This window comes from Balaenoptera borealis, assembly GCF_965194805.1.
Source record: "Balaenoptera borealis genome assembly, chromosome: 2".
Classification (NCBI taxonomy): Eukaryota; Metazoa; Chordata; class Mammalia; order Artiodactyla; family Balaenopteridae; genus Balaenoptera; species Balaenoptera borealis.
In genome coordinates this window covers 172,025,337-172,046,844 of record NC_138867.1, presented here as the reverse complement: position 1 = coordinate 172,046,844, position 21,508 = coordinate 172,025,337, and the positions used below count along the sequence as shown (strand labels likewise).

Sequence of the window (21,508 nt, the reverse complement as noted above, 5' to 3'; positions counted from 1 at the left end):
TGGTCTGGGAAGATCCCACATGCCATGGAGCAACTGGGCCCGTGAGCCACAATTACTGAGCCTGCGCGTCTGGAGCCTGTGCTCCGCAACAAGAGAGGCCGCGATGGTGAGAGGCCCGCGCACCGCGATGAAGAGTGGTCCCCACTTGCCGCAACTAGAGAAAGCCCTCGCACAGAAACGAAGACTCAACACAGTCATAAATAAATAAATAAATAAATAAAAGAACGTGAATTTCTAAAAAAAAAAAAAAAAAAAAGCCCCCAAATGATTCTAATGTGCAGCAAAATTAGGGAACTATTATGACAGGAGATGCAAACAGAACGGGGTGGGTACCAGATCAAGCCAGGCCCTTGACGGGACTCTGGGGTTTACTATGAATGAGACAGAAAGCCATGGGGGTGGAGGGTGAGGGAGGGTTGGAGCAGAGGGACGACCTCACTGGCTGCTGTGTGGGGAATAGACCACAAGGGACAAGAGTGGATGTGGATGTTCCAGCAAGGAGTCCATCAAGAGAATCCAGACAGTGATGGTTACTGATGGCCTGGTGAGGGTGGCAGCACTAGAGGTAGAGCAGTGGCTGGATTCTACACAACAGGATCTTCCAATGACTTGGTTTACAAGGCACTGGAAAAGTGCAGAGTAGAGCACACGCACAGAGAAAGGCTGACCGATGGACCATGCAGCTCTGTGACAAAGAGATGGTTCCAGAATCATCTAGCACCCTACTGGGTTCACAGTCTCCCCTGCCCCCAACCTTTCCTGAGGGAACTTAAGATATGTAATAGTGTTTGAATCTCTAGATAAAGATAAACCAAGATTCAAATACCCATACATATACACACACGTTTATGTATATACACATGTATATGCACGTACATATACACACATATATATATATACATATAAAAACACATTAAGTATTCAGGATCCACATATGGCTAAAAGAATTAAAGGATGCACAAAACACCACAGATATGGTTACTGCTGAGGGGTAAGGAAACAGCAAAGAGGCTTTTTAACCTATTTAGCCTATTCTTAACTACTTAATTCTTCCAATCTTTTGTAACAGGAATGGTTTTGTCTGCTACTCATTTTTGAAAACTCAGAATCTGGAGACAGCCTCTGAGCCTCATTTTCTCCAGGTCCAAAGCACATAATAACAGTTATCCCTACCCCAAGCACTTAGGCTCATCCAGCCAACACTGAGGAAGCCTCCTCTACACCTCGGCTGGCTCAAGGGCTGGTGCAGCAGCAAACAGCACAGGCCCAAAGGAGGCCTGGAGGAGGCCAGTGCATGGCAGAGGAGCAAGTTCACAGTGCAAAATCAATCTCCAGGCCTACTAGAGTCTCCTGGGGGAAGGCACCTGTGAGCTGGGTCTTAGTGCCTGAGGGAATTAACCATGCAGAGCTGGGATGAGGGAGTCAAAACACAGAGAGGCAAACAGTATAACTGAAACAACAGGCCCAAAGCAGGGGATGAGGGCTAGGAGCCTCGTGTGCTGTGAAGGACCTCCAAGTTGTCCTGCAATCTGCGTGGGCACCATTTTTAATTCTGCTGGCATGATGTTTCAAAACTTTGCAAAAGGAATGTTTTCAGGCAGGGCCTACGTTCAGCAGCTCCACAGGACCCCCAGGCCCTCCTGTCTCGCACATACCAGTTACCTGTCTGCTCCTGCACTTGTCTGAGGATGTAAACCCAAAATGGGGAGCCCCAAGAGTCCAAGCAGGGCCTTGGCCCAGCAAGGTTGGCATTAAGAGATCTGTGGGGAAAGCAGATTTGAGGAAATGAAGCCAGAAGCTGAAAGACCTTTCAGGAGGAGATTATTGCAATAATCCAGGTAAGAAATGATAAGAGCTCAAACCTGGGTAGCGATGGTGGGGATGGAGCCAGGAGGTTTATTTAAGAACCGTTCTTTAGGTGGGGGAAGGTGCCCAGGGAGAAGAACCTCGACATAATGACAATACCTCCTTCTACATAATGATGTGACATGACAGGTGGACCAAGAGAAAATTTTCTCTCCCCCTAACAAATAAGAAGGTAGGATCTGAAGAGTTGCAGGTCGGGGTCTTGTCCCAACCCTAAACACACGCTCCATCCCCCCCCAAAAAAACAGGCACTTTAATTTACCTTGAGCTTTAAACTGAAGAGCTTCGCCTACAGCCTCACCACTGGGGTCCATATGATATCGGTTAGCCTTTTCCTGCAATACAGCATCAAAAGTCTCCTGCGCAATTCTCCTTGCTGCCATGTTTCTCTGACCTGTAGTGAGAAGGGGGAAACGAAAGACACTAAGAATGACAACTAATGCTCACAGAGCCTGATCTGTTTCACCTAATCCTCAAAGTAAGGAGGCAGTAATCCATAATCTGGCATGGTACTTCAGAGGGAGGCTGGATTATTTTAAGGGGAGCTCTGCCCTCATGAATCTCACAGGTGTGTACTGGCTGAGAAGGAGTTAAGACAAGCATGTTGATCTTGGACAATTTATTTTGCGTCTCTGAGCCCATTTTCCCGGAGTTCCTTAAAAGAAGCTCTATAAAAGCAGTCCTACCTCCGGGGTTGCTGAAGGACTACATGAAGCAACACACATAACTGAACACAACAATGTAGGGCAGTAGGAGCATAACCGTTGCAAATGGTGGTTAGGAACGATGTGATCTTTCCCATTTCTATTTTCCTATTTTCACAGACATGGCGAAGAGGCTCTGAGAGCTAACTTCCCCTCTGAGAGAGGTGTCTCAACGAGTGAGTGGAGAAATCCCTAACCAGTGAGGATGACCTACTGACAGAGCTTATTCTGTGCCAGGTCCTGTTGCAGGGGAGGGACTCCCACAATCCCGTTTACTTCTTGCAAGAACCCAATAAAAAAGTGGGTCCTATTATGAATGAAATTACACAAAAATGCAAAAGGGAGATTCAGGCTAATTGACCCACCCAAGGTCAGCCAGCCCAGACTGAAACCTGGCAAACAGGGCACTGGAAGTGGGGACAAAGCCCTGAAGACTTAGTAGAAAAAGACTGAGAAGCAACACTGAGCAATCCAGTGGCAGTGTCCTTACCCACCAAGATATCCCTTCCATCTTGAAACCTCCAGCCTCAAAACCCAAGTCTGCCCCTGCCTTATAGTCATTTCTTATAACCATCACCCCCTTTTCCTATCCTTCAGCCCTTTTCCCGGGGCCCCCTTGTTCTCTACTACCGAAGGGCAGGGTCTCCTGGCCAAGTGGCCCGGGATCAATTCAAGTGACCTAACCTTTGCGTGCCTCCGCTTCCCCATCTATGAAATGGGCAGCTCATGATGGGGGTTGCTGTGGGCATGGAACCAGTTAAAAAATGGCAAAGAGCCGGATTCAGCGCCCCGCCGCCGTTATCGCCCCACCAGAGGGGTCGCTCCCGGCTCAGGTTGAATGAATGAACGACCGAACGAATGAACCCCTTCGGGCGCGGCCTGCCTCCTACCGGCCTCCGAGGACGAAGAAAAGGGGGCGTCGGGCCCGGCAGGCCGCAGACAGCCCCCCAGGCCGACCCGGCCGCAACGCGGCCGCCGCGCAGCCAAGGGCCGAGCCCGCTGCGCCATCGTGGAGACCCGGGATTCCCGGGGTGCAGCCCAAAGCCCCCACCCCGGGGCCCATACGTCGACGACGCCCTGGCCCGGGCCTCACCCCGAGCCCACCGCGCGCAGAGCCGCCCCCGCCGCCGCCTCAGGTTCCTCACCCGCCGCCGCCACCGCGCGAGGCGGGGACATGCAAATGAGCCAACGGTCTCCGCAGCGCCGCGCCGCGCAGGCGCAGGCCGCCGCCGAGCCTTGATGCACAGGCGCAGACAGCCGCCGCCAAACTCTCTTGCGCAGGCGCACTGCCCCGTCTTCAGGGCGGACACTCCTGAGGCAAAAAAATTTCTCTGCCTGGAGCGGCGGCAACGGGAACCGCCCGAAAAAGGAGACAAAGACGCCGCCGTCGCACACCTGTTGGCTCCCTCGGCTTTACCTGCACTCACGGTCACCCTTGGTCACCCCGGGAGCGGTTCACAGGGCTGAGGGAGGCCGAGGCGAGGCGGCGCCAAAGCGCCTGCGCACGTACGGCGGCCGAAAGGGATCAGAGGCGGCGCAGCCGGTGACAGCCGCGAACCTCACCGTTTCCCCACGTGGCCGCAAAGACCGGGTGAGGAGCGGTGGCCGCCGAGCCCCCTCGCGCGCGAGGCAGAAAGTGGACGCCGCGGGGTCGGACTAGTGATTGTGACGCGCCCGTCTGGGACTTGGTTTTGGGTAATGAAAGACTGTTACGAATGCCGCCCAGGGACAAAATCGCCCACTTCCGTGCCCTTCGCTTTTTTTCATTTATTCATTCTTTCACCTCCTGTGTATGTACTGACTGCCTGCTGCATGTCCGGCCCCATCCTAGGCATTGTGGGGAGAAGGTGTTTAACAAAACGGGCCCCAGCTCTCATTCAGGTTAAATATCATTGGGGAGGAGACTAGACAGTAAAAGCAAATAAATAGATGAATCATTTTGCTCCATGTTGAGACAGTATTAAAATACTAAAAGAGAGCGATGCGGTAGGAGAGCGGGGCTGCTTTAAACAAAGTGGTTATGAAGGATATCCCTTGGGTAGCTGGGAAGAATGAGAAAGAAGCGGGGAAGCACAGGTGAGAAGGTGTAGGTAGGGAAAGTGCTGGTAAGGGAACTGGGTTTTGTTCTGAGAGGGTTGGGAAGCCACTGCGGGATTTTGAATAGGTGAGTGAGGTGGTCTCTGTGCTTTCAAGTCTCCCTCTGGCTGCCTTGTAGAGCACAGAGGCACGGGGTATGGCAGGGAGGAAGCAGGTGAGGCCACCTGAACCAGGGTGGGTGTGGCAGGTGGAGGAAGATGAATCATTCAGGGTCCCCGGTTTGTCAAGGCCCCATTTTCTTGAGAAGCAGAACCATGGCTTAGAGAGGGAAGCAGGCTGTCAGTTGAGAGCCTTGATAACTCCCTTCCCCTCAGCATGCCTTGGATGCAGCATGGGGGTTGGTAATGCTGTTTCCTCTCCTGGCCTGGGCTGTTCCCCAGGTGGCTCCCAGATGACCATTCTCAGGCACCATCCTTCTCATGAGCTGTACTTTCATCCCTGTCCCTGCCCCCCACAGGCCTGTGCTGGACCCAGGGGACCCTGAAGGACTGTCCTAAGTGGTGGTTCCAGAGCCAGACACTGACTTCCCCAGCTCAGGGATCTCAGGGCTGAGCAGAGGGAGATTCTTGGGGCGGGGAGGGTGGGGGGGGGGGTACCGAGAGTACACAGTCTCTGTCTGAGTATCTAGGGAAGGCTCCCATGAGGAGTCGGCCTGGAAGGGCTGGTGGAAGCTCCGCAGAGGACCTAGGTGGAGGGAAAGTGTTAATGAGACAGGATAGGATCATGGCCAGGCCTCTTGCTGCCTCTCTGAGCTTCAGATTCCTCATCCTTAAAGTAGGCACAATGACATTCCCCTTTAGGACTGTGCTTCTATGACCAAGTGGCCACTCATCAATGGCCCACTCGGGTCTGAAGCATGGCCAGAGTAGCAGAAGCAACGTCTGGTGGCAGAGCTGGAAGCAGAGTCCCTCCAGCAGCATCCAGCCCCTCAGAGCTGGCCAGGAGCACCCCACCACCACCAGCCTGGGCTCCCCAGTGAGAAATTCTTTATCTTGAAACAGAAAATCCTTATTCTTTTCCTCCACCTTTAATTTGGAAATCCTTAGCAATCCCTAAACAGGCTCCCTGTTCTTCTGGAGAATAAAGAGGGGGATATCTGCAAGGGAGTGAGGTGAGGTGTTTGATGCCCTTATGTCTGCCACCCCCCCAGTAAACTGGCTGAATTACCTCTTAAGCAACAAAGGAAAAGAACAACTAGGTGATGTTTATTGAGCTCTGTGCCAAATCCTGTTCTAAGTGCTTTGTAGAAATTGATGGGTTGAATTTTCACTGCAGCCCTCTAGGTAGATTCTGTGGTTGTCCCTGTGTCACACATGAGAATTGACCAACAGTGAGGTTAAGTGGAGGGCTGGGGATTTGAGCCCTCCTGGCTGGCCCTGGAGCCTGTCCTCCCCCCGACCCCCAGCCCAAGCGTCTGCACAAACACAGATGGAATAATCACATCCCGTGCTGCCTCCACAAAGAGCAGTGAGGGCATGAGTGGCTTGTTTCCCTCACAGCCCAAATTTACACATTCCCATGCCACGGTCCTAGTGCCCCCATGTGCCTTTGTCCCCCTAACGCACTTTCTGTGCTTTCTATGATGCATGATTCTGGAATGGACTCGGGACCAGAAGAAAACAAAACTGTTTTAAAAGACGATATTACAACAATCAAGAAAGTCCATCGTGTACTATATGGTAGAAAATAGCATTGTATCAGTGTTAAATTTCTTGTGTTAAATTTCAGTTTTGCGTGAATGTATAAGAGAGTGTCCTCTTCATGCTGACATCTGTAGCAGGAAGGAGTCCCATGACTAGAACACACTCTCAAATGATGTACGTGTCACACACTCGTAGGCACACACTCACTCACATAGAGAGGTTAACATGGCAAAATGTTAACAGTTGGTGAAGCTAGGAGATCCTTCCGCTTATACAGTGCTCCTTGTACTATTCTTGCAACTTTACTATAAGTTTGAAAAGTGATGTATTTTTCATTTTTTAAATTTTTGGCCATACCGCGCGGCATGACCCCAGTGGTCTTCAGAAGCGTCTTTGCTTTCTGGTCTCACTGGATGCTTCTGGCTTCTCTGGCCCATTTCCTGCCCAGACCTGGAATCAACTCTTACTCCAAGAGCCCTGGCTTCTCTGGTGGGAAATGGTATTTAGAGACAACAGTTGGTGTTCAGGGTGCTGCTCATTGCTGCTGTGGTATCATTTCCTCCAGGCATTTTCAGTTCATATTAATAGAAAATTGGTTATTTGCTCAAGAGAAAATGCATCATGAGTTCATATCATATTTCCAGTTCAAATTTAGTTCTGAGTTTTTACTTCTTTGATTTTATGTTAGAATCTTTTTTCTTTTATGCTCATTCCTAATGATATAAACATTATTACTTATTTGCTACATCTATAATTGTTTCTGAATAATATTTCTAATGTGGTTTCCAATAATATGATTACTGAAAACTGTTGAAGATTTTCTTTTGCAGTTCTATCCTTAGGGTAGATCCCAGTAAGAATATACAGTCATATCACTGTGTTTTAAAGTTGCATGAAATGATCTGATCCACATAGAAATACTGTTAGGTTCATGGCTTTCATTTTGCTCTTGATTTTTAGGGATTGCTTTTATTTTTATTTTGGTTATTTTGGCGTATTTCTTTTCCTAATCACATAAAGCATTTAGTTGAGTTCCAAATTCAAACCTGTAAAACAAGGTACGTTAAGAGAGAATAATGCAGCTTCTATTCCTGCTCTCACCATCCTTTTCTGTACCTCCTCTTACAGGTAACTATTTCTATTAGCTTTTGATTTACTTTTCTTTTTATTTATTATCATTTAGTAAAAATAATAAATATTAATAGTAACAGTAATAAACATTACTTATTGTTATTATTTAATTAAATAAGTATTTAATATCATTATTTTATTTTATATTTTATTAGTGCAATGGTATGCTATCATAACATATTATTTCATTAGATAAGTACATTTGAAGTACATAACTATATAATAGAGTAATATGTGAATAATATTGTTTATATTGTAATATTATAGTATATTATAATCATACAACATACAACATAATATTACTAAGATATTATTTTATATTTATTTTACTGTTACTACTGTTTACTATAAGGACATACATTATATTAACATTCCCCATTTTTTAGATAAAATATACTGAACTACCTGCCCTTGTCTGTACTTTTAGATATTCTGTGGATGTTGGGAGATCACCCTTTCCTGTGACTCGGGTTGTAAGAATTTTTCCAGGGCGGTTATAGGCTCTGGCCCCTTGGTAGATGCTCCCTAAATGGTAGCCAGGTTCTCATTTGCCCTCTGACCCTTGATGATGCTTACTTCTCACCTTCTCAGATTGGGAGCAGCTACTGGATGCCCTTGACCCCGCACAGAGGAGATGAAGATGGCCTCCAAGCGCATCACCCAGGAGACCTTTGATGCAGCCGTTCGGGAGAACATTGAGGAGTTTGAGATGGGGCCAGAGGAGGCAGTGAAAGAGGCCGTGGAGCAGTTTGAATCACAAGGTAGGGTGGTGTGGCTCGGTCTCAGCGCTGGTCTGGCTCTTTGCCCAAGAGTCGCCTCCAGTCCACGGCTCTTAATGTGAAAGGAGTGGTATCCTGCCATGACCACATCCCTCCTGGCATGACAGCCCTGGGCACTATCTTCTGTCTACACTCTGCCCCAGGCACGCTGGCCACCCACTCCCACCTTGCTGGAGCCCACCCTCTGCTTGCCGGGACCTTACCCTGATATCTGCAGGGCTGGGTCCTTCAAGGTGGGTCTCATTTTAACTGTCGCTTCCTTGAAGAGACTTTTCTTGACCACCTCCCGAGAAACAGGGCCACCTGTCTCCCTGCCCCACCTGCACTCCAGCTTGAGTTCATGGAGGCAGCAGCCTCTGGAAACAGGTGGCATGCTCCAGCCAGGCCTTGGAAGAGAGTGGTTAAGAGGGAGCTCTTTGCAATAATGTGGGCAGGGTTAGACCCTGCTAGCCACAGCAGGGACCTCCCCCTTCCCATGACAGGCCAAGGCAAGGGATGAGGGTCATCTGATAGAGGCAGAGGCAGGAAGCTGGGGATGAACACCCTACTCTCCCACTCCTCCTGCCCCTGATCTTGAGTCCGGCTTCCCATTGGCCAAACCCAGTCAGACGCCAGAGGGCGAGGGAGACTGGGGATCCAGCGTTCGAGGTCAGAAGCTGGTGTCCCGGGCACAGAGTAGTGTATAGACACTGGACAGGGGCTGGTGGGTCCCCTAGACAGGTTCTGCACAGTGGGGGCTTCCTTCGGGGGTACAGACGAGGCTGGGGATGCAGCCAGGGTGAAGAACAATGGGAGCCCCAAGGGAGAAGGCCATGGGTTCCCCTCCCTTCTCAGCCCACCAGGCAGAGTGTGTCTCTCACTGTGGCGCTGGTGTGTAGCCTCACTACTCCTCTGCTCCCATTGGCTGGACAGGGCAAAGACAGGGCAAAGGTGCAAAGACCCCCCCCCAACCCCACACCCCCGTGTGGGCGTGGCTGCTGGGCCCTGCCCAGGCAGGGAGGGAGTGGGGTGGGGAGCTGGGCAGATCCCTGAAGGCCTCCAGAGTAGGGTGGTCCCAGCTGAAGGGACGTGAGGTGTGACTCCAGCAGGCCCATGGGGATGATGGCTGTCACTTGTTTCCTGACTTCCTCATCCCCCGCAGGGGTTGATCTGAGCAACATTGTAAGGATGACGCCGAAAGTCTCTGCGGATGGACCCCAGGAGCCCACACATGACATCCTGCAGGTAGGAGAGGGCAGCCCACGTGGGCCTTACACACATGGTCCTGCATCACCTCATAACTCTGTCGGGGGCACCCTTTCCCTGGTTCCCAGATGGCAGACACAGATTCAGAAGGTCAGAGCCTACTCAGCAAGCACAGGCAAGGCTGAGTGTGCAACCAGGGCTCCTTGAGTCCATGTCAAAGGGCCTCTCAGAGGCCACTGTGATCTGCCCACCCACCCACATGCCACATTCTGGGATTGGAGCTGCCAGAGTGGACAGGGAGTGGATAGCACTCCAAACGTAAGGGGCGGACAGCATTCATGTTTGTCTTGGTGTTGGGAGCCTTGGGGTTCAGGGCCCCCTGGAGGAGCCTCTCTCTGGCCTCCCAACCACTGAATTTGCTCAGAAAATTGGACAGGAATCCCAGGAAAAGAAAATGCAATCACAGTAAGGCTGTCACTTACTGAGCACCGACTCTTTACTGGCACATTACAACCCATCCCCTTAGCATTCTAACTGGCCTGCAAGGTAGGTGGTGTCATCTCTGGCTTTCTGATGGGGAAACGGAGGCCCAGAACCTGCCCTTGCTCTCCAGTGACCCAAACAAGGAAAGTACAGCTCACAGAGGTTAAGTCCTTTATTTAAGGTCATCCATCAAACTGGATGGATGTAAACTGTTGGTGAAACAGCAGAAGGTTCTAGTTTTTATTGAGAACCGGCTGTGGACTCAGTTCTGTGCCAGGTGCTTTCCTTATGCCGTTTCAGTTATTCGCCCAAAGACACCTCTGAGGGTAGGGTTATCATCCCCATTTAAAGGATGGGAAAATTGAGATCCAAAGAGAAGAAGTGATCCCACAAGCCACACAGCATGGACCCCCCCCCCCAAAAAAAAGGGAGGAGGAGGGGGAGACAGCCGTGGATGTGAACCTAAGGGAAATCATACAGTATCTGTCCTTTTGGAACTGGCTTATTTCACTTAGCATGATGTCCTCAAGGTTCATCCATGTTGTAGTATTTGTGGCTGAATAATATTCCTTTGTATGGTTGAATAATATTCCATTGTATGGCTGTACCACATTTTGTTTATCCATTTGTCCGTTGATGGACACTTGTGTTGTTTCTGCCTTTTGACTGCTATAAATAATGCTGCTGTGAATATGGGTGTACAGATATCTCTTTGAGACCCTGCTTTCAATTCTTTTAGGTATATACCCAGAAGTGGAATTGCTGGATCTCTTGGTTTAATTTTTTGAGGAACCACCATACTGCTTTCCACAGCAGCTGCACCATTTTATATTCCCACCAATAGTGCACAGGGTTCCAGTTTCTCCACACCCTCACCAACACTTGTTATTTTCTGTTTGTTTTTCTTTTCATAGTAGCCACCTGAATGGGCGTGATGGTGTCTCATTGTGGTTTTGATTTGATGTTGAACATCTTTTCATGTGCTTAGTGGCCATTTGTGTATCTTCTCTGAAGAAATATCTATTCAAGTCACACACACAAATAGGTTTTAACCTATTTCTTTCACCTTTTAAAAAATTTTCTTTTTTATTGAAGTAGAGTTGATTTACAGTGTTGGGCCAATTAACATATTTCTTAATATTCTGTTTCATCATAACATATGTTTAGTTAAGTCCACAAATGAGAGCTCAGCGAGGGTTGGCTGACAGGCATTCTTGACTTTGATGGCAGTCAAGGCCAAATCAAAGCACTTTGGGCTGATGGTATCTATAGACCCACCCTCTCCAGGGCTGGATGCAAATGATGTCATAAGCTCCAGGGTCATGGGTTCATCTTGGGCTCAAGCTGAGACAGGTCCTCAGGTCAGGGCATTGAGTGGCCACTAGACTTGTGTGCCCTATTCAAATTGTCTTCTCTCATTATAAGCTTTTTCTCCAAGGGCTTAGAGTTGAACACGGGTAAACCAACCGTGTGTACAGCATGGTTTCATTTGGCAGGTGCTCAGTAAATATTTGTGGAGTGAATGAGAGAGATGAACAGGAGGTATATGATATGGGCAGGACTGGTAAAGGTGGCTTTCACCTTCCTTAGAGAGCTGGCCATTGGTGGGTATGTCAGTTAGTTAATGACTGCATAACGAACAACCCAAAGGGAATTCCCTGGCAGTCCAGTGGTTAGGACTCCGTGCTTTCACTTCTGTGGGCCCAGGTTCGATCCCTGGTCGGGGAACTAGGATTCTGCAAGCCACATGGCACGGCCAAAAAACAACAACAACAAACAACCCAAAACAATAGCCATTTTATTGTTTTTGATGATTTTGCTGGGTTGACTGATCTCAGCTGGATGGTTCTTCTGCTGTTCTCACTTGGGGGCCTCTCATGCAATGGCAGCTAGAGCTAGAATGTTTAATGTCTGTACTCGTGTGTGTGGCTCCTTGTCAGGGACACTGAGATGGCAGGGCCTCTCTCTTCCTCTCTCCCTCTCCCTCCCTCCCTCCCTCCATGGCCTCTCAAGCTCAGTGGGGACTTCCCTGGTGGTCCAGGGGCTAAGACTCCATGCTCCCAATGCGGGGGGGCCCGGGTTCAATCCCTGGTCAGGGAACTAGATCTCACATGCCACAACTAAGAGTTCGCATGCCGCAACTAAAGATCCCACATGCTGCAACTATAAGATCCTGCATGCCGCAACTAAGACCCAGCACAGCCAAATAAATATTAAAAAATAAATAAATAAAAGCACAGGTGTGGAAGCTGCCACAGCTGGAACTAGCCCCACAGAACTTCCACCAAGGCCCAGATCCCACACGAGGGAATCCCACAGGGGTGCAGCACTGTCACTGTGACCGTCTTTGGACTGAGCTGACACTGAGGTTTCTCCCATGTCCCTTAGGCCCTGGATGACCTGCAGGAGTCCATGGCCCGCTCTCACCCCCAGGAGGTGTCAGCACACCTCGCCCGCTTTTGCGAGCAGTGCAAGCAGCAAAAGGCCTGCCGCTTCTTGGCAGCCGAGAAGGGGGCCTACCCCATCCTCCTCGCCACCTGGAAGTTGGCCGCAGCAGGTGACCAGGGTCTCCTGCTCCAGGCCCTCAATGCCCTGTCAGCCCTGACTGATGGCCAGCCCGACCTCTTGGACACGCAGGGCCTGCAGCTCCTGGTGGCCACACTGGCCCAGAACGCTGACTCGGCCAACGTGACCTGCTCGGGGATCCGCTGTGTGCGCCACGCCTGCCTGAAGCACGAGCAGAACCGGCAGAGCCTGGTGAAGGCCGGCGTGCTACCCCTGCTGACCGGCGCCATTGCCCGGCACAGCTGCTGTGCCGACGTGGTCAGGGAGGCCTGCTGGGCCCTACGCATCATGACCTTTGACGATGACATTCGTGTGCCCTTCGGCCGTGCCCATGACCATGCCAAGATGATCGTGCAGGAGAATGGAGGCTTGAAGGTGCTCATTGAGGCCGCCAAAGGTAGGAGCAGGTGTGGTAAGAGTGAGAGTCAGGGTTTAGGACTGCTTCAGGTCTGGCTGGCTCTGGGCACCACTTGTATTTGTCAGCTTGGTCCCACCTGCATGGCAGCCCTAGCATAACAGTGTCTTTACTCCTAGTTGCTCCAGGAGAGTTCCAAGCCAGCGCTCATTGGCCCAGACCACATCCCATGCTCATCTCTAGAACCATTTGGGGAGGGGGCTTGGCTCCGTCCAGCAACACAGACTGAGAGTGGAAAAGAGGGCTCCTCAAAGGGAAAAATAAGGGTGCTGTTTCCCAAAGATGGGGGAGTGTTGCTGGCACTCACTGTGGCCGCTCCCAGGCAGAGGTTTACACTTTGGTTCATACTTGGCCACCCATTCTTGTGCATGTCCATGTGCCTGACTCTGGGGTGACCCTGATGAGGCAGCCAAGGGAGGTCACAACACTGACGTTTGGGCACCAAAGCCCCTGACCTCTGTCCACTGCACCCACTGGAAAAGGCCTGACTGGGGTCTGGTGCACAGAAGGTGCTAGAAGAATGAGTTCCCCTTTCCAGCCTGCCCTGTGGCTCTGGCTCTCTCGCCAGGCCTGTGTGTGCGACTCTGGCCCTGTCTGTGGGGGAGTAGGGCCTGCCTCAATCTCCCCTCCACATCTCCAGAGAGGGTGAAAACCAGCTGCAGGGTTGGGCTGCTTTTCCGAGGGGTGCTTTGCACCTTCCTTGTTTATTTACAGGAGCTCCTATCAGTGAGAGTGCTACCACAGAGACAGAACCAGTAGGGTGTGTGTGTGTGTGTGTGTGTGTGTGTGTGTGTGTGTGTGTATTTTTGTATATATATGTATACATATATACGTGTATATATATATATAGAGAGAGAGATTTATTGCAAGGTATTGGTTCATGTGGTGTGGTCATGGGGCTTTTGAATCTGAAATCTGTGAAGCGGGCCGGAGGCTTGGGCAGGAACCAACACTGTACTCTGCTGGCAAGCTTCTTCCTCTTCAGGGAGACCTCAGTTTCCCTCTTAAGGTCTTTGGCTGATTAGATGAGGCCCACCCAGACCGTCGAGGGTCATTTCCATTACTTGAAGTCAGCTGGTCGTGGATGTACCACATCTAGAGAATGCCTCCACGGCACACCCGGATTAGTATTCATGGAGTCACTGGGGACTGTGGCCTGGCCAGGGGGTCCTATAAACGACCATCACTGAGCTCTGTGTCATTATGGCTCTCCGTGCCCCCCTGCTAACTCCCTAACTCTCCTCCCGCCGTCATTCTCAGTCATGCCTCTCCTCCCTGGTGCCTCTGAGCTTTGTCTTCAGCATCTGTGTTTAATTTTGCTCAGGTCAACTCTATCCATATGTCCCTCTGCAGCTTCTAGGTGTCCTGTTGCAGTTAGAAAGGTCGTTCCCTACCCAAGATCATAAAAATAGTCTCCGATGTCTTATTATAGCACTATTATGGTTTTCTTTTTTTAGCGGAGATCATCAGTTGGTCTGGAATTTATCTGGGGCACAGTGGAGGGGAAGGTACAGTCCTGTGTCTTCCCCCGAAGCCAGCAGGGGGCACTGCAGGCCCAGGCAGCACCCCGCCCCCACCCCCGCACCTTGTGGTCCCTGAGGCCCTCCTGGTACAGGCGGCCACCCGGCCAGGCAGAGGGGCCAGGCTTCGCTGGTGGAGCGGGATTCGGGATTCCTCCCAGGACTACTGGCTCGGAGCCTGGGTTGGTTTTCTCTCTCCTCACCCCAGCGGTTCCTCCTCCGTCTGCAGCGTTCCCCGACAACCCCAGCATCCTGAGTGATCTCTGCAGCACCCTGTCCCGCCTGGCTGTCCGCAACGAGTTCTGCCAGGAGGTCGTCGACCTCGGGGGCCTCAGCGTCCTGGTGGCCCTGCTGGGCGACTGCAGTGACCACCAGGTGGGCGTCCAGAGCTGTCTTAGGGTGTGAAGTCCCCTCGCCTGAGTTTCACTCTGTCATTTCTCTTGACACCTGGGGAAGGCTCCGGGCCTCCCAGTGAACTTTGCCCCTCTAGGCCCTGATCAGCCAGCCAGGCTTGAGTCAGAACACACTGGCCCTGTCTGCTGAGCCCAGATCCAAAGATCAGTTTTCACTTCTCATGACCCATGAGAAGGACCTCAAATTTAGGGGGAAAACAAACCCACCCACTCTCTCTCACTGTCCTTTAGTGGTGGGGGGGCTGGTCCAGACCCCAGCTCAGGTGTGTGATGCTTCAGTGAGGCCACTCTGCTCGCTGGCCTGAGCCAGCCACATGCCTCTCTGTGTGTGTTTTGGCGGGGGTGGGGGTGGGGGGGTTGAAGTCATCCAGACGCCTCGCCTGGATGCAGGTGGCCTGAACCACAGGATCCACTTCCCTGAGCCTCCCCTGCCTTCTCTATACAGCAAGTGATGAATAACCCTGCTCTTCCATGCCAGCTGCATGCCCCGGGGTGGCCCCACCTGTGTTCAGACAGCAGACATTGAAACAGCCCCAGACCCTCCCTCGAGACACAGCCAAGCAGTTAATGCCTGGGTGCCTCTCAGGAGAGGGGTGTGGCTGGGTGTGACCCGTGCATTGCCCTCTCTTCAGGACCTTGTGAAGCAAGTGCTGAGCGCCCTGAGGGCTATCGCAGGCAACGATGATGTGAAGGATGCCATTGTCCGCGCCGGCGGGACAGAGTCCATTGTGTTCGCCATGACCCGGCACCTGGCCAGTCCCCAGGTACCCACCCCAGGGCAGGGGGGACACACGAGGTGGGGCCGCATGGCTGGATTCCCAGATCAGTATCTGTATCTACATAACGGTCTTTCCCATCTCCCGAAGCAGGGCCAGGCCTAGGGTGAGGTCAGCAAGCAAGAGGCTGGGGGCAGGGTGAGTGAGGGCCGGGGTGGGGCGAGCAAGGGGCCTGGGGTGAGACCATCACCCCTAAGAGCTGGTTTGATGCACCTGGTGTCGTTTCTGTTACTTCTGGTCCAGTACACGCGTGGACTGACAGCGGTCTGTCCAGGTGAGGTTGCAGGGCACTCACCTGGGGAGCTGGTGACAGTGGGGGTCTGTCTGCCTCCTCTCAGCCATCCCCGTGACCCACCCCGCAGGTGTGTGAGCAGAGCTGCGCGGCCCTGTGTGTCCTGGCACTGCGCAAGCCAGAGAACAGCCGGATCATCGTGGAGGGCGGCGGGGCCCTGGCTGCGCTGCAGGCCATGAAGGCACACCCGCAGGAGGCTGGCGTGCAGGTAGGCATGGGGGACAGGAGGAGGGGACGGGAGCCTGGCGTGCACGTCGCCGGGGGCGGGAGGGGGAGGGTGCAGGTCCTCTTTGTCCCTGTCCCATCCCCATCATGACCCAAGGCTCCAGGGTCTCCTTCCTTCTCAGCCCCTGATGTCCTGCATCTACTTCCCATCCTCCAGAAATGTGCTGAATTCTGCCCGCTGCTGTCTTCTTTGCTCTTCTTGCATTTGCTCTTTTCCTTTCCTAACAGTCTCTTTAGAGGGATCTGAGGAGGAGGAGGAGCTGTGGGGACCAGCAGCTGGGGATCTGCTGGGGTTTGGGAAAGGTTCCCTGCCCCACCTTAGGCTGCTGCTTTGTGTTTTGCATGTGGGGCCACTGTCCACGCCTTGCTGGGGAGTCAGCAGAGATGAAGTGTAGACAGGGCGATGCGCAGCCCTGCCAGAAACCCACATTCCTCCCTGCAGCAGCCCCCAGGGCGCTCCCTGCCTCCCACCTTTCATACCCTCCCAGCACAGGGGCCTCCTTGTTGGTCCTGAGACACACCAGGCTTGGTCCCACTGGGGACCTTTGCTCCCTCCTCCAGGATGCTGTGCCCTTGGCTGGCCCATCACCTTGCCCACTCCTGACCACCCCGGCCGGGCGGGCCCTCACACCTCACCTGCTTCTCACCTGCTCTCCCACTGGTGGTGGATGCCATGTTGGGGTGCTTCTCAGCACCCACCCCCGGCAGAGACACGGAGCACAAATGCCGACTGAATGAATAACAGTATAATTGACAGATGGACCCTGTACACAACCCCACTTTTCCCACTGTTTCCCTGCCCTCCTCCCCTGCTGCCCGGCCAGCATCAGGGGATGTTGCTCTGAGACTTTGGGTCTCGCACCTGAGGGACCAGCCCCACCTGCCAAGCACTTAGCTACCCTGAGCTTTAGTCTCCTCATCTGGGAGCTGGGGTGATTAGCCCTGCCTCCAGGGCTGCCAAGAGGATGAAGTGGAGGCATGAGTCTAGCCTGATGAGTCATAGCGTAGGCACCTGCTGAATGGCTGCAGCCATGTTGTCTTATGATGAGGACTCCGAGGTCAGAGTGGACCCCACCCCCGGCTCCCACCTGCTGGCTCACAGCCACTCGCCTTCTGCTCTCCCTTCTAGAAACAGGCCTGCATGCTGATCCGAAACCTGGTGGCCCGAAGCCAGACCTTCTCACAGCCCATCCTGGACCTGGGGGCTGAGGCACTCATCTCGCGGGCCCGTGCCACCCATCACGACTGTGAGGACGTGGCCAAGGCCGCCCTGAGGGACCTGGGCTGCCACGTCGAGCTCCAAGAGCTGTGGACTGGCCAGAAGGGTAATCTGGCACCGTGAGCCCAGGCTCAGTGTGAGCTGTGACTGGGTGAGTCATGTGACTCAGGAACAGCCGGGGAGAGGGTGGGGGCAGGAATCATGTCCTGCTACTCTGCCTCCAGATTCCTCCCCCATTAACAGGAAGTGCTTTCTGATGGGTACCAAGCATTGGCCAGGGGGTGGGAAGGGAGCATTAGTGAGGTACCTACACAGCAGAAAGCAGCCCCTGGGTCCCGGCCTCCCCGCATGCTGTTCTGCTCACCGGCTGACAGCCTCGGCTTCATCCGTCCTATGCCACCCAACCCCACTGCCCTTTCCTAGTAGAAGCGCCCCCTCAGCATTGCTTAGGGCCAAAGGTCTGTCTGAAACCTGGAAACCATACTGGCCAATCTCAAAGCAGGGCAGGGATCCCACTTCTGTTCCTACAAGTCTGTTCTCATCCCTGCTACTGCTTCTCTCACCTGTAAAATGGATCACAGATGCCTTGCTGTGCTGAACAGAGGGCAGGGACCAAGGCTCGTTTGTCTCCAGGTGTCCCAGGCCAGCCAGTGATGCCTGGTAATAAAGGACTGTTGGTTGATCAATGGAAGGGTCTCTTCTGTAGCACCACGTGGCATGGGAGCCACAGCCAGTGGCCTCAAAGAACAGGGGAGAGGGGTGCATGTTTGGGGAGGTCATGGGTTCACTGAGGAAAGTGAAGGGGTATTGAGAGCAGCCTGCCATGTATGATTCACTGTCACCCTCAGAGGGGTGGGCTGCTGGGGTCATTGTCAGACTTGGGATCCAAGGGTGCCAAGGTTGCTGTTCCTCAATGTGCATTGACTTTCGGGGGCTGGAGCGCTCAGTGTCTAGCCCCCACCCAGCTCTGTGGCCTTGAGCTGGTGACCTAACCTCTCTGAGCCTTGATTTGCTCCTCCGTAAAGCAGGGAGAGGGGAGGGGATAGAGCCCCCTCCGAAGGGTGTTGGAGCAGAGCTGGGCACATGGGAGACACCTGACCGTCTAGCTTTAGCACCCGAGTCATCCCAGGAGACCGTCCTGCACTCTCCCACCTGGCCACGTTGAGGTCCTCACTCACTGGCTGGCTTCGGCAGCCTGGCTTCCCTCTCTGAGCCTCAGTTTCCCCATCTGTAAAGTGGGCATCACTGTTGCTGCCCCCAGTGCCCATCCTCCCCAAGTGTCTTGGAGGAGTCGCCAGGCAGCGGTGCCTGGCAGACCCCAGCTCTCCTTCTCTGCATTCACCCTTGGGGTCATGTGGTCACCTGGCAGCTCGTGCATCCCGCGTGGCCCAGTCAGGGTCAGGGCAGCCTCAGGCCCCCTGGTGGGCTCCAGGCGCCATGCCTGACACCTCCAGCTCACACATTAGGAGCACTTCTCACCTCTCGGAGTCCCCACCACACTACAGGTCATTCACCTCCTCTAGGCTGAAGAATGTCTTGAGTTCAGACCTTGACATCAGCTCAGGCCCTTGCCCAGAAGGCTTCTGGTTTCTATGGAAGTTGGCCCATGCAAATAGCTATGGGGGGAGCATCACCCTGGTCCCACCTTCCTGTGGTGTCCAAAGCTCCTCCACCCCTGGATGGGTGGGGCCCTGCCAGCTCAGTGGGGCTGATGAGAACCTCTGACCCAGTCACCCGGCCCTGACCTCCCTCACTGGGGACTCAGCCACACCTGCTCCAGGTTGCCCCGACTTGACTTCTAGGTTGGCCACCCATGTGACCTTGGAGCAGTCCTTGGGCCCCGTGAGCATCATGTTTCTTCATCTGTCTCTTGCGGGGGGAGGTGGGAGCTACTAGTCCATTTCTGGGGAAGTCTGAGGTGCCAGCCGTGTAATTCCTGCCTCAGCTCTGCTCTCAACCTGCCTGTGGCTCCCCATTGCCCTCCCCATAAAACCAAACTGTCCTCCAGGCCCTACCCGCCTCCCACCCACATCTTCCCCATGCTCCCCTTTAATCACAGTTCCAGTCACTCCAGCCTGCCCGCCTCAGGGCCTTTGTACATGTTGTACGCTGCATGGAGCATCCTTCCCCAGCCCTACCTGTGGCCAGCTCCTTCCTGGCACCAGGTTCCAGATCACACATTGCCTTCTCAGAGATTCCCTATTGTTCCCCTGCCCTGGCACCACCACCCGCGCCCCCCACCCCCCGCCAATCACCACTTGTGCTGTGTCCTTGATCTCTGACCCCATCTAAGGTCACCTCACTTGTGGGCTTTTCTCCTTTGTCTGCCCCTCCCCCCCGTCCATGAGCTCCATATGGGCAGGCTCCTGGGTCCCCGCTCTGCTCCAGTTTCCCATAAATGTTTTTGAATGTACACCTGAGTAAATTAATAGGTACGCAGGGTGGTTGGAGGGAAGGCCTCTGCCCCTGCAGCCCCAGTCCCCTCCCCTGCGCTTCCAACCAGCCTTCCTACAGCTGCAGGCTTCTTCCAGGAGGGGTGGCTCCTGCTTATCAGTCCTCCCCACCTTGCCTGAGGGTGTCTCCAGCGGGTGTGGGTCAGGGCCTGTTTGGACATCCCCAGGCTGGGTGAGGCCCCGCCTCCAGCTGAAGACCCCACATTTCACTGAGGTCCGCCAGGCCTGTGTTCCAGTCCCTCCTCTGCCACTTCAGGTGAGCCTCTGCCTCCTCACCTGGAAATGAGCTAAGTGTGTCACTGCACAGGGCCACAGCAAGGCCTGGTTCGGGGGATGCCTGGCACAGAGCACTGTTTTAAGGAGTGCTTGCCATACTGCCCTTGTTTTTGACACGGAAACATGGGCTAAGGGGGAAACCGCTACAAGAAAGGGGTCAGCACACTCAGTTCTGCCTCTACTGTTGTGTGCTTTTCGAGGAGGGGCCTGACCTCTCTGAGCCTCTGGGAGGCTGAGTGAGGCTGCCTTTGAATCAGTTAGTCTTGACTGTTAAGGATGTGTCCCTCCAGCCAGGGAAGGGCCCAGCGTCCTGGGAAAGGAACACTGTTGCTTTTTCACTGTGAACACATTTGAGAGGCAGGGCCTGTGAACCCCATTTTCCAGATGAGAAACAGACTCGTCGGCATTCAAGGGGACGAGATGGGATGAGAACCTGGCTCGGCCTGCCTCCGTGCCCCTCCTCTGTTGCCAGCGTTGCTAACATGACCTTGGGCAAATGGCTCTCTAGCCTCGGTTGATTAAGCCCTGTCACTGTGCCCAGGCCTGGCTCACGGCCATCGTGTCAGATGATTCCTGGGATTCCTGAGAAGTAGCGGGAACTGGCGGCGCAGAGAGTCAGTGTCCTGCCCAGGGGAAGCCAGGCAGACAGGGAAAAGCTGGGATCCCCTGGGCACCCTCACCAGGTACAGCCGAGGTGCCCATGGTGGGGGGTGTCAGTTGCTGATGCCAAGAGACACTGCCTGCCATTGTTGGGAGGTGGCAGGGAAGTTGGCCAGCACCAGCTTGCTGATGAGTGAACAGAAGCCAGAGCCCAGCCAGCACCACTGGCACCATCAGGAGAGGCAGCCCAGTGCTGGGCCACTGCCTGACACTTGCCTCAGTTGGCACTGTCCCTGGGGGTACTGTGAGACCTTCCAGGAGCTTACTGCCTCCCTCACAGGACCTGGCAGGTGGGTGCTGCAGGTGGGGACTCCTTCAGTATAAATATCTCCCTCTTTGGGTGGCAAACCACTCCCATAGTTGGTCTGTGTCTACATTCCATCAAGTGCTATTTACAGAGAGGGAAACAGAGGCCCCGAAAAGAACAGTTTATCCAACCAACACTCAGCAAGCACTTGCTGTAGACCAACACGTTTGTGGTTTGCTTCCATTCATTTCGCTAATGCTCCCATCGACCCTGGGAGCTACTTGGAGAAACTGAGGCAGGGAGTTTGAGTCACTTGCTGAAGGTCCTGTTGCCAGCAAGTCAGGAAGAGCAGGGATTCAAACCCAGTCCCAGGCCCTTCCAGCAAGAAACAGCGGTTGCACGAAGCTCAGTTTTCCCATCTGCAAAGTGGGCACCATCACCCCTATCTGGAAGTCAGGTCATGAGATGGTGTTTGAGAAGTGCCTGGCTCAGCAAAGACCTGACACCCAGTAGGTGTTCAGCACTCAGCTCCTCTTCTCCAGAAGGCAGAATTCGGAGA

At 53.4% G+C, this 21,508-nt stretch overlaps 2 protein-coding genes across 10 annotated transcripts in view; one reads left to right on the top strand and one right to left on the bottom strand.

Moving 5' to 3' along the window:
• Positions 1 to 3,879, bottom strand: part of SUGP2 (SURP and G-patch domain containing 2) — a 30,770-nt gene extending 26,891 nt beyond the window's left edge. For 4 of the 7 annotated variants that reach the window (XR_014241114.1, XM_082378837.1, XM_082378836.1 and 1 more), the window contains exons 1-2: positions 3,716 to 3,879; positions 2,129 to 2,260 (exon numbers count right to left, since the gene is read on the bottom strand). Coding sequence is in view for 5 of the 7 variants with exons in the window: in XM_082378837.1 (XP_082234963.1) it covers positions 2,129 to 2,260; positions 3,716 to 3,746 (163 nt within the window). In the remaining 2 variants the exon portion in view is untranslated. Of the gene's footprint in view, positions 1 to 2,128; positions 2,261 to 3,254; positions 3,610 to 3,663 lie in introns of those variants that run through there. The other 3 variants (XR_014241115.1, XM_082378840.1, XM_082378839.1) reach the window with 3 other exon arrangements.
• Positions 3,880 to 3,885: 6 nt separating this feature from the next.
• On the top strand, positions 3,886 to 17,999 carry ARMC6 (armadillo repeat containing 6). Of its 3 annotated transcripts, none has more exons than XM_082378842.1 (8): positions 3,886 to 4,161; positions 8,033 to 8,202; positions 9,362 to 9,444; positions 12,277 to 12,850; positions 14,618 to 14,763; positions 15,434 to 15,565; positions 15,940 to 16,077; positions 17,224 to 17,999. In XM_082378842.1, exons 2-8 carry the CDS (start codon positions 8,076 to 8,078, stop codon positions 17,434 to 17,436), a joined length of 1,413 nt encoding a protein of 470 aa, XP_082234968.1. In that variant the 5' UTR covers positions 3,886 to 4,161; positions 8,033 to 8,075; the 3' UTR covers positions 17,437 to 17,999. The 3 variants fall into 3 exon arrangements, with proteins under 3 accessions (XP_082234968.1, XP_082234967.1, XP_082234969.1); XM_082378841.1 differs by having other exon boundaries at positions 3,886 to 4,265; XM_082378843.1 differs by lacking the exon at positions 3,886 to 4,161 and adding an exon at positions 4,244 to 4,360.
• The last annotated feature ends 3,509 nt before the right edge of the window (positions 18,000 to 21,508 follow it).